Consider the following 16,019-nt stretch of genomic DNA (forward strand, 5'->3'; position numbering starts at 1 on the left):
TCCCCCTACGGGGAAGGAATTTCACACTCAGCAAACCTTTGGTCCTGGAGGAGAAGGGGGAGGGGGAGAGAGAGACTCCCTCAAAACCTCGCAGCCCAGCCCTCTGCCTGCCCGATGTGTTCTCTCCACTCAACCATGCAAGCTCGCTCTCCCCCAGTCCGAGTGTCTGGGCTCGCTCTCCCTGTCCCTTCCGTTCTGACGGATGCCCTGTCCCCAGGAAAACCTTGCTACTTGTTACTTTGCTCTCGTCTCTCACCTGAATTCTTTCTTGCACAAAGACAAGAACCCCAGGGCTCCCTCTGGTGAGAGATACGCCTTTCCCTGTTCCCCCACCAGGGCAGCTAAAAGCCTTGGAAGTGATGCATACAACAAAGGCCCCAGCCGGGAGCCGGGGACCAAGGAGCAACACCGCGCGAGTCCCTGGAGGTGCCCCTGCCTCCCATACCCCAGACACAGAGCTGAAGAAACACAAGCAGCTCCAAAGAACAGACAGGCACGGGCCATCCAGGCCTGGAGCACCGGGGTGCCGGCGGGCAGGTGCACGGTGCCTCCTGGAAGCAGCCCTACAGGCTGGAGGTCAGAGTCGCTAGGTGAGGGGGCGGCAGCACACACCTCAGCCCTGGGCCTCGGGTGGGGACTTACCTGGGAACCTGCTGGCCATCCCTGGGGGGCAGGCGGGGCGGGCCTGGCAGCGGGCGCACGAGTTGGCCGCGGAGGTGGCGCAGAACATGCCCGGCCGACACTCGCAGACGCGGGAGGAGTTCCAGGAGCACGGCCTCTTCTCCACAAGGTCGTCTGAAGGGCACAGAGGGGCACCACGGGGTTGGGGGATCAGGGCAGGGACAAGGGTGGAGACAGCCTCGCCCAGGGCATCAGATGCCACCGTGGGCCTCTGTAGTGCAGGGAATGGCATCTGGGCCCTTCCGTGCAGAGCCCCCGGGAGGACAGGAGAGCTAGCGGGGTCCACAACCCACACCCCCAGGCCACTAAAATGGGCTGGAAATAAATGAATGCCCCAGTTGTAAAGCAGGCAAAAGACACGCGGAACCTTCCACACACATTGTGAGTGACAGCCGCGGTGTGCTGGGATGCCCAGGTGTGACACTCTGGGACGTGGGGACAGCACAAAGGTGGGAGCCCCCGGGACTCGGGGGAGGGCGCAGGTGGAGCACAGGGAAACCCTTCCGTGTGGCGCTGGGGTGGGGGCCGTGCCGTTAGCCACCCGTCCGAGCCCGGAGTCTGCAGCACCCCAGGGAACCCAGCCATCAGGCATGGACCTGGGTGAACAACAGAGTGTCAGGGGTGGGCAGAACAAGCCTGGGGCACTAACGCAAAGTTTGTTAGGATTGATTTTTATTTATCTGAAAGCCAGAGTGTCAGAGAGAGAGAAAGGGAGATCTTCCATCTTCTGGTTTGCTCCCCCATAGGCCACAACAGCCAGGGAGGGCTGGGCCGGGCTGAAGCCAGGAGCCTGGAGCTCCATCAGGGTGTCCCTTGTGGGTGGCAGGGGTCCAGGCACTCAGCCTCCTTCCGCTGCTTTCCCAGGCGCGTGAGCAAGGAGCTGGATGGGAAGTGGAGCAGCCGAGACCTGAGCTGGTACCCTGATCTGGTGTCGCAGGCAGCGGCTTTACCCACTGCACCATGCACTGGCCCGTGTTGAAGATGGAAACTGAGGGGCCAGGGAGTAGGTAAATGGGAAATCTTGGCACTTCCTGTGCATTTTTTCTATAAGCCTAAAACTGCTCTGAAAGCAATAAATGAAGTCTGTCGATTTTTCTAACAGCCAGGACTTGAGCAGACGTCTCTCCAAGGATGATAAATGAGTGGCAATACACACAAGATCAGACACTCAACTCATTAGCAACTAGGGAAACGCAAATTAAAACCATAATGAGGGGCCTGCGCTCTGGCGCAGCAGGTTAAGCTGCCTCCTGCACAATGCCGGCAGCCCATGTGGGCGCCAGCCATGCCGGCTGCTCCACTTCCGGTCCCGCGCCCTGCTAATGCACCTGGGAAAGCATTAGACAGCTCAGATGCTGGGGTCCCTGCCACACACACAGGAGAACTGGAGGAAGCTCCTGGCTCCTGGCTTTGGCCTGGCCCAGCCCTGTTTGGGGAGCAAACTAGTAGACGGGATCTCCCTCTCTCTCTCTCTCTCTGTCTTTCCTTCTCTTTCAAATCAAGCAATCTTTAAAAACAACTCACAACGAGGAGCAGGCATCTGGCCCAACAGTTAAAACGCTGGTGGAGACAGCACCCGGTATGAGCCCCAGCTCGGCTCCTGATCCCAGCTTCCTGCTGAGGCAGCCCTGGGAGGCAGTGGTGTGAGTGGGTTCCTGACACCCACATGGGAGACCTGGATTGAGACTCCGGCTCCTGGCTCCAGCCCCAGCCCAGCCCTGGTTAGCACAGGCATCCCAGAATTCTCCCCTTGCCCACCACCACTCTTTCGCAATAAATACATAGGGGTCTCTCAAACAGATAAATAAGGTTTTTAAAAGATTTATTTATTTGAAGGGCAGAGAGAGGCAGAGAGAGAGAGAGAGAGAGAGAGAGAGAGAGAGAAAGGGAGAAAGGGAGAGTCTTCATCCTCTGGTTCACTCCCCAGATGGAAGCAATGGTTGGGCCAGGCTGAAGCCAGGAGCCAGCAGCTCCATCCAGGTCTCCCATGTGGGTGCAGGGGCCCAAGGACCTCAGCCATCTTCCACTGCTTTCCCAGGCCACAGCAGAGAGCTGGATTGGAAGTGGAGCAGCCAGGACATGAACCGGCCCCCATATAGGATGCTGGCACTGCAGGTGGAGGCTTTACCCACTGTGCCACAGCACTGAATGCCCCTCCCCCCCACCGGCTACTCTACTTTGAATTCAACTTCTTGCTATTGCACACCCTGGAGACGATGGCTCAAGTAGTTGGGTCCTTGTCAGCCACAGAGGAGACGCACATGGAGTTTCAGGCTTCTGGTTTCAGTCTGGCTCAGCCCTGGCTGTTAAGAGCATTTTGGGGCTAGGGGACGTGGCACTGTGGTGTACTGGGTAAAGCTACCACTTGCAGTGCTGGCATCCCATATCAGTACATGTTCAAGTCCCAGTTGTTCCACTTCCAATCCAGCTCTCTGCTGTGGCCTGGGAAAGCAGTGGAAGATGACCCAAGTCCTTGGACCCCTGCACCCATGTGGGAGACCAGGAAGAAGCTCCCGACTCCTGGCTTCGGATCGGCACAGCTCCAGCCATTGTGGCCATCTGGGGAGTGAACCACCAGATCTCTATCTCTCTGCCTCTCTGTAATTCTGCTTTTCAAATAAATAAATATAAAAGAGAGAGAGAGAGAGAGAGAGAGCAGTTGAAGAATGAACCAACTACGTGCCTTCTAAGTCTCTGCCTTTCAAATAAAATGGAAAATAAGTAAAATTTTTCACTGGGGGGAAGAAGTAGAAGTCATCGACTATCAGGAAAAGCAGCACTAATGGAGGAAGGTCCTAAACTTAACAAGCGCTAACAGTCGAGGGAGCAGAAGAAAGAGACAAACGAGCAAGCGCTGGGAAGCGGTCTGGCCGGGTGTGCCGGCCTCCTGGAAGCCAGGCCTGGCCTGGGGTGAAAGCAGCCCCAGCAGTGCAGCGCCCCTGCCCAGGCAGCCCAGGCAGCCGGGGCTCTGAGCAAGCACCTGCCCAGGGCGCAGGCAGATCCCCAGCCCCTACCCACCCCGACCCCAAGCACACGCCCACCTCTGGCTGACCTATGCCTCCCGTCCCCGACCCTCAGGCTCCAAAACGAGTTTCAGAAGTGACCCTCAGTCCCCACAGGAAGCCCTGAGCTGAGAAGACACCCCGGAGCCCAGTGAGGCCAGAGGCGTCCGAGGGGTCGGCACCCACCACGTCAGGACGGAGCTGCCGCCCCCGCTACGCTGGAGCAAGACAAGAAAGGCGACAGCTGGGCCATCGTGGCAGGAGCGAAGGGGAGGGGCAGACAACGGGACAGGGACACAGCGGACAACGGGACAGGGACACAGCAAAGAGCCCAACGGAAACAGAGGCACTGCGAGCAGCCTTAGCAAGAGGCAAAGCTCCCGGAAAACTTGACTTCAAGACTGCAAGTGAGAAGGGAGGCAGAGCAGCCCAGGGACACACGGGGACCGGGAAGTCGGCTGCCAGGCCCCAGGCGGGGGGTGGGACCGGGAAGTCGGCTGCCAGGCCCCGGGCGGGGGGTGGGGGACGCCGGGGAGGACCGACCGCCTGCAAACAGTTCTGGTTTTGCAAGAATAAGGATTATTCTCGGGGCAGGCATCGGGCGCAGCAGTTAAGACGCCTCCTGGGATGTCCACCCCCCTTGTCAGGGGCCCGGGCTCAAGTCCTCCCGGAAAAATGCACCGAGCGGGAACCGGAACCGGTGAGGTGAGGTGAGGCGTGGGAGTGAGAGCTGGGCCGGCCTGCCCCAGGGCGCAGGCACGGATCTGGACAGCACATCAAGGCTGGCCTGCCGGGGACTTCGGCTTTCGCAGGGGCCACGTCCTGGGGGGGCAGTGGGGGCGGGCCGGCTCCTCGCTGCCCTCCCAAGGCTGACAGGAGGAGCCGGGGCGTCAGGCGGAGCCAGGGCATCCTCACGAAGCCCCTAACCACTTGCTGGTTCTCAGAACCTCTTTTCTGAGCTTTAGAGGGTTTCTTCTTTTTCTTTCTTTCTTCCTTTTTTTTTTTTTTTTTTTAAGAAACTGCTGTCTCTTTTGATGTAGACACTTGAGTTTTGAGTCTGAGCTTTGTCATTCTACTTCCTCTGATACAGCTGAATAGAGTGAGCTGTGATGACTTGAACACTATCAATAGCACACAGCCGTTCTGGGGTGGCGGCTCGCAGCTAAGATACCAGTTACCGGGCCGGTGTTGGGGTGCAGTGGGTTAAGCCGCCAACTGTGGTGCTGGCATTCCCATATGGGCGCCTGTTCGTGCCCCGGATGAAGATGGCCAAGTCCTTAGGCCCCTCCACCCACATGAGAGACTCAGATGAAGCTCCAGGTTCCTGGCTTTGGCCTGGCCCAGCCCTGGCTGTTGCAGCCATCTGGAGAGTGAAGCAGTGATGGAAGACCTCTCTCCCTCTCTCCCTCCCTCCCTCCCTCCCTCCCTCCCTCCCTCCCTCTCTCTCTCTCTCTCTCTCTTTCCTTCTCTCTGTAACTCTCACAAATAAATGAAAAATAAATCTTAAAAAAAAAGATACCAGTTAAGATGCCCACGTCCATATCGGAGGGCCTGGGTTCGACTCCCAAGCCCAGCTCCCACTTCCAGCCGCCTGCCCGTGCGGACCCTGGGGCAGTGGAGACGGCTCACGTGATCTGGGCCCTCCAGCTACAGGGGAGACCCGGCCTGAGTCCTTGGCTGCCAGTTTGGGCCCAGCCCAGTCCTGAGCACTGTGGGCATTTGGGGGATGAAATAGCAGACAGGAATGTGCTCTCTCTATCAATTTTAAAAACATTCGTCATTCCTTTAAAACCCCTTCTCTCCGTCTGCACTCTGGTTACTAAGCCCCCACCCTACACAGAGCTACAAGAACACGGAGCTGCCCAAGGATAGCACGAGGCACTGGAAGACGGACAGCTGGGACGGCAGCACAGCTTCCTCCTTTACCCTCTGCATTGCCCGAGTTTAATAATGAATATAAGTTAATATAAGAAGAATATAAGAATAAGTTAATATAAGAAAGAAGGAGTGCTAATATATTTTTCAAGAATTATTTTTTATTTACTTGAAAGGCAGAGTTACAGAGAGAAGAAGGGAGAGAGAGAGAGAAGCAGAAGAGAGGGAGAGACCTTCCACCCACTGGTTCACTCCCCAAATGACCACAATGGCCAGGGCTGGGCCAGGCCAAAGCCGAGGAGCCAGGAGCTTCTTCCAGGTCTCCCACATGGGTGCAGGGGCCCAGGCACCTGGGCCGTCTTCTGCTGCTTTCTCAGGCGCATCAGAAAGCTGGATCAGAAGTGGACTCCAGGGTCGCAGGTGGAGGCTCAGCCGCCTAAGCCACAATGCGGCACCAGGAATGGGAATATTTCCATCAAGCAATCATGGCATGAAGTGAAAAGGGACTGGAAGGAACAAAGAGTTGTATTTCGTGTGGATAAAAGGTCCAGTCACTAAAACTATACATTATCTATGAGCACCGATGTTCCTACTAGCATACGCTTGACACGGGTGAAGCCAAAGCAGGAAGAAGATGATGAGAGCCTCAGGGTGAACATGCACGTGGGCAGTGAGACTCACACAGCTCTCAGCCACCAGCAGAGCAAAGCTGGTGACCGGTAACAGGCGGCATCTCCTTTAAATGCCTTGGCTGGGCAGGAGGGAGGCTAGGATGGACACACCCTTCTGCTCCTAAATCTGTGTGTACGAGACTTGTTCACCTTATAATAATAAATTTTATAAAATACCATGATTAGCAAGTTTGATCTAAAACACAGATAACTTTGCATGCAACAAAGAGAATACACATCTTTAAAAAAACACCGAACACAGAGGCCGGCACTCTGGCACAATGGGTTAACACCTTGGCCTGCAGTGCCAGCATCCCATATGGGTGCCAGTTGGAGACCTGGCTGCTCCACTCCCCATCCAGCTCTCTGCTGTGGCCTGGGAAAGCAGCACAAGATGGCCCAAGTCCTTGGGCCCCTGCACCCGCATGGGAGACCCAGAAGAAGCTCCTGGCTCCTGGCTTCGGATCGGCCCAGCTCTGGCCATTGCAGCCAACTGGGAAGTGAACCAGCAGATAGAAGACCTCTCTTTCTCTCTCTCCCTCTCTCTCTCTCTCTCTCTGCCTCTCCTCTCTCTGTGTAACTCTTTCAAATAAATAAATAAAATCTTAAAAAAAAACAAAAAACAGACACTGAACACTCTAAAGGTGATCATTTATTAGGCCATAAGAAGAACTCAAATTTCCCCACCCCCCATCTCCCACAAAAACCCACACAAATACCAGATGAACACCAGGTGGCGTTCACTAACCACAGGAAGAAATCAGTGGGGCCAGCGCCGTAGTGCAGCAGGGTAAGCCTCGTGCCAACAACATCGGCAGCCCATAATAAGTGCCAGTTCGAGTCCCAGCTGCTCGCACACTTCTGATCCAGTCCCCAGCCAATGCACCTGGGGAAGCAGTGGAGGATGGCCCAAGCAGGTGGGCCCTGGCCACCCACGGGGGAGACCCAGATGGAGTTCCTGGCTCCTGGCTTCAGCCTGGCCCAGCCCTGGCTGTTGTGGGCATTTGGGGAGTGAAACAATAGATGGAAGATTCTCTGTCTCTCCCTCTCTTTCTGGAGCTCTGCCTTCCAAACAATTTTTTTTAAAGATTCATTTATTTGAAAGGCAGAGCTAAAAAGAAGCAGAGAGAGAGAGAGAGAGAGGTCTTCCATCCACTGGTTCACTCCCCATATGGCCACAGCAGCCGGAGCTGGGCTGATCTGAAGCCTGGAGCCAGGAGCTTCTTCTGGGTCTCCCACATGGGTGCAGGGGCTCAAGCACTTGAGCCATCTTCCACTGCTTTCCCAGGCCATAAGCAGGGAGCTGGATTGGAAATGGAGCAGCCAGGACTCAAACCGGCGCCCATATGGGATGCCAGCACAGCAGGCAGCGGGCTTTACCCGCTCCGCCACAGTGCCAGCCCCTCAAATAAAATTTTTAAAAAGAGAAATTAATAAGAAAAGCGCCCATTAAATGAGCTTTTTTTGGAAGCACTGTGGTCCTAGGGAGAGAACACACACAATTCATGGCGTCAAGCCATCGACTCAACCTCCAGTTCTGCCACGCACCAGCGCTGCGTTGCTTTGCAAAGTCCCTCAGCCCCACCAATCCCGACTCCTCACTGTAAGCCGGGGGTGACCAACGACCCCTCCCCTCAGCCCAGGACTGCGGGAAAGACTGCACTCAACACACGGGAGGCCTCTTCATCTGCACACAGGCCAAGTCTCTGTAGCATACAGATGCAAGAGAGTTTGGCTGAGACTAACCCAAAACCCCGAGAGGGAAACCGAGGCACCAGCCACAGATGCACCCTGCCCTCCAGGTCCTCCACCTCCCCTCTGAGCCCCTGGAAGGAGCCCGCGGAGGGAGAACACGACGCTCACCTGTAGAGCAGCTCACGCAGGCGGTGCAGCGGCCGTCCCTGTTCAGGTAGTAATCGGGCTCGCACTGCTTCCTGCAGTCGGCAGACCCCTGCGGGCACGGCTGCGTGGGTGACAGCCCTGGGAAAAGAAGCAGAGGGAGGGGGAGGGGCGTGGTGCAGCAGCTGAAGTCGCCACCTGGACGCTGCGTCCCATATTGCAGTGCCTGTTGCAATCCCAGCGACTCCGTCCCTGATTCAGCTGCCTTCTGATGAGCCTGGGAAAACGCAGGGGGTGGCCCAAGCTCCTGCCACTCAGGTGGGAGACCTGGATGGAGCGCCTGGCTCCTGGCTCCTGGCTCCTGGCTCCTGGCTTCAGACTGGCCCAGCCACAGTTGTCGCAGCCATATAGGGAGTGAACCAGCGCACAAAAGATCTCTGTCTCTCTCTGTGCCACTCTGCCTTTCAAATAAATAAATTGTTTTAAAAAGCAGCAGCAGCCAGCAGAAAAAAATCCAGGCCACCTCTGATCCCTGCCACCCCCAAACATATCAGTCCAACTCTAGAGCTACAAGAGAGACCTTCAGAAAGTTCATGGAAAAAGAGAATTAAAAGATCAGTTTATTTTGGTGCGAGGCATTTTGAAATCCTTGCATAACTTTATCATAACAAGTGATAAAAGTTCTCCTGGAACTTTCTGAAAACCCCCTGGTACGCATGGATTTCAACATTCTTTATATCAGGAAAAAAATCACTCAATTCTACTCTCATGGACATTTTAAAGTCCCCTAACAGATGGAAAGGGAACTCCACAACGGCCAAAGCCTTGTCCAAGTTCACCCAACAGGTGGGACAAACAGCTCAGGTACCAGAAAGCGCCAGGTCTGGGATTCCAGGGCTGCTACCTGCACCTGCCTGGCTTCGGTCAAGCTACAAAGAATGACCTTATCAGAAAATTAGGTTTTAATAAGAGGACCTACCTCCTGGTGCTGTTGAAAGGGTGAAAGGGACAGCTCCGGCACCCATGGCACCCAGCAGGCTTGAGAAAGCAACCTCGTTCCCCTGCCAGCACTGGGGAGCCCAAGAGTGTCTGGACCCTGAGAGCCAAGTCCGGCATGCGGGGTGCACAAAGCACCCAGCAGCCCTCGCCTCTCACTGCAGGAGGAGACCAAGAGTCGGCACTGAGGCAGGGGGCACAGGGCGCTGGGCACCCTGGCTGTCCGCACGGCTCTGTCCAGGGAGGCTGTGGAAGGCACCCAGCAGCCAGACAGGCCAATCAGGATGCACCATCTTCTTCATCACGGATTGGCTCAGCATGTGCACATGACCCACGCATGCCTGCACTGCGCCCCTGCTCCGAGCACTCCCAGGGGGGCACCCCCACGCGTGGCCTTGCCTTTATTGCTGGGTTCCTGGATGAAAGGCTCGCCTGAGCTCGAAGCTGCCCAGAAGGGGTGGACACTGAGCCCAGGCCGGGTTCCTGAGGGCACCACTGAACAGCCCCTGAAGTTAGGGCTCCGTGGACGCATCTGTGGCTGAGCCACCCAAGTCTCCTTTGTCTTACGCGGGCCCAGAAAGGACAACAGCAAGGACTCGAGATGCGGAGCCCCCAGCTCTTCTGTGCCCCCAGTCACTCCGGGAAGCCTGCACAACAACCAGTAACCAGGAGCTCAGAGACCTTGAGAACTGCTGGTCTGAGCCCTCTGCCGGCCTCGGAGGCTGTGCAGCCTCGCCGCCTCCACCTGCACCCGTGCCGGGATGCCTGACCCCACGCCACCCTCTCCTGTCCCTTCTCGGCACCAGCACCTGTCCCACGGCAGGAGACACACTAGAGGCCAAGTGGCGGGGATGGGGTGGCACTGGTTTTCCACTCGGGACAGTTACTGAACGCCATGGATGTCCCAGGTGACGACGAAGGCCCTGTCCCCGTGGCCCTGACGCTGTAGCCTGCAGACAAGCGACAACCAGGGAAGAGAGAAATGCGCAAGTGGGTTTCTAGGGTGGATCTGAACTCTCAGGACGACAGAGCAGGGATCATGAGTGGGAAAGCAGAGTGGGGGGGCGTGGCCTCACTGCCCCAAGGGACAGAGGTGGCAGCCATGCTGTGGGCTGGAGGGAGAGCACACCAGGCAGGGGACTCCAGCTGGGGAAGGAACAGCTAGGACCAAGGTCGGGGAGCAAAGGCAGGAAGGCCGGGGCTCCGTCACTTCCTTGGTCCTTTCCCGTTCTCCAGGTAGCTTTTCCCGCTGAGCACCCATCCTGCCACCAGAGACCTGTTGGGGGTCTTCTCGGGGCTCGTTCCCAAGACCTTTCTGCCTTCAAGCCCCAGAGTCCGGCAGCTTCGGCCTCGGTATCCGGCAACCGAACCCAGCCGCTCTGGGCCGGGAACTCCTGCCCAGACAGCCGCTCCGCCTGGAGCCTGGTCACCAGCCCCTCCCCGTCCCCCGTCGTCTCCGTCACACCCTCAGCCCTGAGCAGCCCCACCGGGCTGCTTCCAGATTGGCCCGTCTGCGCCCACCTCTGGGCTTCACAGACTCCCTGTCCCCACCCTGAGCACCTGCTCTCCCCACCCTGGCCAGGCCAGCTCCTGCTCATCCTCAGGGCTCCTCTGGACACCACCGTGAGGAGTCAGACGGCTACGAGGCAGCTAGGTCAGGTTCCTGCCAGCCTGAGAAAGCGGGGAGAGCCCCTTTAACAGCAAAGTGCTTGCTTCTTCCCAAAGGCTGCCCTCAGCTGTACTTAGTTCTATCGTGAGCGCGGCTAGTGGGATTACCAAGTCCAGCCCGCGGATGGGTTTTTCAGCCCTGCCTCTGATTGGTCGTTATCCCAGCCCTCTGATTGGTCGTTATCCCAGCCCTCTGATTGGTTGGTTGTTATTTAAGCCCTCTGATTGGTCATTATCCCAGCCCTCTGATTGGTTGGTTGTTATTTAAGCCCTCTGATTGGTCGTTATCCCAGCCCTCTAATTGATTGGTCGTTATCCCAGCCCTCTGAGTGGCTGTGACTCTGCTCCTCCCCAACTGGTTAAATCTAGGTGGCCACTTCTGTGGATACAAGCCAGTATCCAGAGCCACCGTTGTTTGGTGTAGCACGTTAACAACTGCCTGAAATGCTGCTGTCCCATTTGGGCAGCGGTTCAGGTCCCAGCTGCTCCACTTCTGATCCAGCTCCCTGCTATTGCCTGGGAAAGCACTGGAAGATGGCCCAAGTGCTTGGAGCCCTACACCCACGTGGGAGACCCGGAGGCGGGTCCTGGCTTCAGCCTGGCTCAGCCCTGGCCATTGCTGAGCAGTGAACCAGTAGGGTGGGTGGTGTGTGTGTCTCCCTCTCTGCCTGTAGCTCTGACTTTCGAATACATAAATCAATCCTTACAAAGAAATTTTAAAAGGCCAGTATCCGCAGGCTTCCTGGGCGACTCCCTCGGAGCCCCACTCCCAGGGGCTGTGGCAGGAGGTTTCTTGCTTTGAATAATCTCGCTTTGCTCACTGTCTGCGTGGAAGCTCTCTGACACGAGAGGAGAACCGAGACGGCCCTCATCGTCCCGTAACACCACCTCCTCAAGGCGCCCCTGGTTGCCCCAACTAGGTCAGACGCCCCAGGGCTCCAGACGCCCCAGATCCTCACAGCCAGGCGGCTGACTTTGGAGGTCTCCTTGGAGGATGGCTCCCTGCCCGCCCCTTGGCCCTAGCCCTGGTCCAGGGAGGAAGGGACCCCCGGATTCCTCAAGCCACCCGATGCTTGCTTTCTCCTGTTTGGAGCTGGGGGCTGGCAGATGCTTACCCAGCATCCCTTCCGGTGCCCCAGGAGAGACCTACAGACTAGACTGGGAGTACCGTGGGCCAGCCCAGCTTGGTCAAGTGTAGGGAGGGCAGGGCGGGGCGCCGTGCAGGGAGAAAGAGAACATCATAGGCGGAGGACACTGGGTGATGCTCTCGTGTGCTGAGATGGAGTCCCCAGAGCAAAGTAATGGGTCGTGGGAGGGGCTTTTTCAGTAAGAGCTCTGCCCCCGCACGGGGTGGGTTTGTAATAAAACGGAGTTCTCACCACCTCACTCTCTCGCCTGCCACCAAGGGCCACAAGGCCAAAACGCCCTCCATCTGGGAGTTCCCAGCCCCCAGAACCAGGAGAAACCAACATTCGCTTCTTTAGAAATGGGACATCCTGTGACGGCAGCACAAGACAGACAGGCGGGGGGGGGGGGGGGGGGGGAGGGAGACCGCCTGGCTCAGCCCAATTTCCTGGGTCCTGTGTTCGGACCTCATGAGATCCACTTGGGCTCTGGGACTGACGCCCTCCTGCGGGAGCTGCCGCCAGCTCCCGCCCAGCTCCCACATGGGCATCAGCCTCTCGGTGTTGCACGGCTTCCCAGAGGCCCCCGAGCCGGCTCCGCCAGCACAGGGCAGCCCACATCAGCAGGGGGCCCAGCAGCCCCCAGCAGCCCCCGCAGTCCCCAGCAGCCCCCAGCACCCCTCCAGAAGTCCCCAGCACCCTGCTAGCAGCCCCCGCGGTCCCCGGCTCCCACCACAGCTGTCTGTCCCGTGTGTCACCGCCCTACTTCCGCCTCGGTCACCCTCCCGCTGACCTCCTCCTGGGTCCATGTGCCTGTCACGGCCCAAAATGAACGCTGTGGGGCGAGCGTGAATCCCAGAAGCTCGTGTGTTGGAAACATAATCCCCAAGCCATGTGGACGGCATTTGCCGTCGGAGCCATCGGGGCGTCACGAGGGCTTGATGGAGTCACGGGACACCAGCGACCGGTGAAGAAGGGGCGGCGCCCTGCGCTGGGGGCTTGCTCCGCCGCGCGTGCAGGACGCCGCAGGCAGCCTCACGGGGCAGGCGCGAGTGCCGGCAGCGCGGGCTCCCCAGCACCCGGAATAAACCAACGAGACAAGTAGACCTCTCTTCTCTAAAACTCACGCAGTCACGCAGTTACGGAAGGATGGATGGGGGGTGCACACCAGCTGTTTGGGCCTTCCCCCCATTCCGAGCTCCCACGCCCTCCCCTGTGACCTTGTCTTGGCGGAGCTCTCTCTGCAGTGTCACCTAAACCTAAGTTTGTCACCTCCTCTACTGCTGGGTAAGCTCCTGGGAGCCAGGACCTTGTCCTCCTCACCCGTGTATACAACAGGAGCTCAATAAGTGCTTGCTGCGCCGGTCCCAATTCCTTCTCTCCCCCTCCACGCCTTCCCCGTCACACACTCACTCACACACTTACGACACAGAAATCCCTGCTGGACATTTCAGGCTGAGACACAGACAAGAGTGGGGTGAAGCTGGGTGGGGGGCTGGTGGGAGGGAGCTGCTGGGGGAACCGTGGGAACCTGGGCCGCTGGGGTGGGACAACACAGCCACGTTCGGGCATTCGTCCATCATCCAAAACCCGGGTAAGAACCGGCTGTGTGCTCAGGCCGGGGATCTGGAAGACAGACGCCGGACAGTAAGGACGAGCAGATCAAGGGTCAGGCAAGTGGGACTGGGGAGGCACCGCAGGCCCACGGCAAAGGCGCTACAGCTGGGCTGGGGTCAAGGGACTCAGGTACCGTCAGTTCAAGCCCAGGGATGAAGAGGAATGCATCCTACAGAGAGAGACAGGGACAGGGATGGGGGAGGGAGAGGAGGGAGGGGGCAGAGTGGGGAGGGGCTGTGCAGGGTCGAAGCCTCAGGGGGCAAGGGGGAGACTGGCACCCCCGACGGCTGCCCAAGGCAGGAGGGATGGTGGAGGGTGAGGGGTCAGCCTGGGCGGCAGCTGTCACGCTGAGTGGGCCCACATGAGGGGCTGGGCTTTGTCCAAGGCCAGTGGGAGCAGGAAGAGCCCACCGAGCCCTCCCCCCCCCCACTCTCACAGCCGTTGGAGAAATCCGGGCTCCTGGGACATGACATGCACCCCTCCTGGCGCCCCAGCAAGCCCGGCTCCCTGCTGCACACTCAGCCTGGCCGCACATCACCCCTCAAACCTGGCCGCACTGCAGGGGAGACCCCTCCCTGTGGGGAGCAAGAGCGCTGGCACAAGGGGAGGTGGTCTAGCCGGGCTCCTCCCCACCCCCCAGTGCAGTGCCCTGGGGGCCAGATCCAAACCCGAGGAGCTCAGGCCTCTGCAGCCCCGACTCGCTGCACCACAGCGCCAGCCCCAGCCTGGCCCATCCAGCTCCCTGCTAATGTGGCACCGCGGCGGGCACACAGCAGGCTGCGTCAGTGTGGGTCGTGGCTGTGTTTACCGGAGTGGGGGGGCACCATGTCACTGAGGGGTGGAGGCCGAGGGCAGGGGAGTAGCTGTCGGGAGTGCTGAGGAAGCAGGACAGGCTGGGTGACATCACCGCATTGGGTCCCAAAGGTCCCCCAGCTTCCTTCCTCCACTGCCCGCCCACGTGTGCGCCCTGCCACACAGCTGAGCTGACGGCACACAGACAGCGGCCGGCAAATGTCAGAAATTCCCCTCCCAAGACGGAGGGAGGGGTTTTTGAGGGGTTTTCATTTCTCCTCTCTGGCTTGCCCAGAAGCCCCCAGTGACTAAATCTCCAGCAAAATGCCCCGCCCACCACATCAGCATGGGTGTGGCCCTGGAGCGGGGTGGGGGTGGGGGTGGGGGTGGGGGGGTGGGGGGGCCTCCCCCTAAGTCACACCTTCTAAGTGCAGGGAGCCTGGGCCTGGGACGTCCCTCTCCCTTCCCCCACTCCCTGTCCTGGCACTGCCAAGCTGGGGGTAAAGGAGCCAGAGGAGGACCGTCTTGCTCCCCACAGCTGCGACTGTGGGGCCCACGGAGAGTCACAGAGTGGGGAGGAGGGGTGAAAACCCCAACAAGAGGCCCCCAGGAGAACCCTGTGGGAAGCAGCCCCAGCAGCCAGGGAGGGAGGGAGGGCTCCCTGGAGGGAGGGGTGCTGGGATTGGAGCAGGTAGGGGTGACAGGGGAGGGCACCTGGGGGGCGGAGGCGGGGGGCGTGTCTAAAGGGCCAGAGACTTGAAAGCACACAGAAGGTGCAGAGGACACCACGTACACAAGTTCCCATAGAATGGTCAAGAGGGGGGGCCAGCACCGTACAGCTGCCGTATCCAGTCCTGGCATCCCACACGGGTGCCGGTTCAAGTCCTGGCTGCTCCACTTCTGATCCAGCCCCCTGCTAATGTGCTGGGGAAGCAGCAGAAGATGGCTCAAGTCCCTGGCCCTGCACCCACGTGGGAGACCTGGAAGAAGCTCCAGGCTCCTGTCTCCCCCTGCCCCACCCCTCTCTGTTTCTCCCTCTCTCTGTAACTCTGACTTTCAAATAAACAAATAAAAATATATCAAGAGAGAAGAGAGCCGGCGCCGCGGCTCACTAGGCTAATCCTCCGCCTTGTGGCACTGGCACACCGGGTTCTAGTCCCGGTCGGGGCGCCAGATTCTGTCCTGGTTGCCCCTCTTCCAGGCCAGCTCTCTGCTGTGGCCGGGGAAGGCAGTGGAGGATGGCCCAAGTGCTTGGGCCCTGCACCCCATGGGAGACCAGGAGAAGCACCTGCCTCCTGGCCGCGGCGGCCATTGGAGGGTGAACCAACGGCAAAAGGAAGACCTTTCTCTCTGTCTCTCTCACTGTCCACTCTGCCTGTCAAAAAAAGAAAAAGAGAGAGAGAGAGAGAGAGAGAGAGAGAGAGAGAGAGAGAGAGAGAAGAGAAAGACTGGAAAGGCAAAAAGTGACCTTGTTATTATAAGAATGAGATTTAATTGTTGGCGGGATGGATGGACGGATGGATGAGGAGTGAATGGCTAGATGGTGGATGGACAGACGAGCAGACAAATGGACGAGAGGTGGGAGGAAGGAGATGAGGAGGGGGATGGGGACGACAGGGTGGTGGGAAGGAGACGGGAGGGGGCGGTGCTATGGGCTGGACTGTGCGATCCCAAGATTCCCGTGTTGAAACCCTCATGCCCCACCCCAGAGTGACGATATTTGGAGACAGGACTTTCACGAGGCAGCTGACGTT

General features: G+C 58.5%; 1 protein-coding gene across 1 annotated transcript in view; it reads right to left on the reverse strand.

The window, feature by feature from the left end:
• Window positions 1-16,019, reverse strand: part of TNFRSF8 (TNF receptor superfamily member 8) — a 59,372-nt gene that overhangs the window by 27,597 nt on the left and 15,756 nt on the right. The window contains exons 3-4 of the mRNA XM_051834348.2: window positions 8,093-8,209; window positions 643-795 (exon numbers count right to left, since the gene is read on the reverse strand). Of these exons, the coding sequence (XP_051690308.2) occupies window positions 643-795; window positions 8,093-8,209 (270 nt within the window). The remainder of the gene's footprint in view (window positions 1-642; window positions 796-8,092; window positions 8,210-16,019) is intronic.

This window comes from Oryctolagus cuniculus, chromosome 7 (assembly GCF_964237555.1).
Source record: "Oryctolagus cuniculus chromosome 7, mOryCun1.1, whole genome shotgun sequence".
Classification (NCBI taxonomy): domain Eukaryota; kingdom Metazoa; phylum Chordata; class Mammalia; order Lagomorpha; family Leporidae; genus Oryctolagus; species Oryctolagus cuniculus.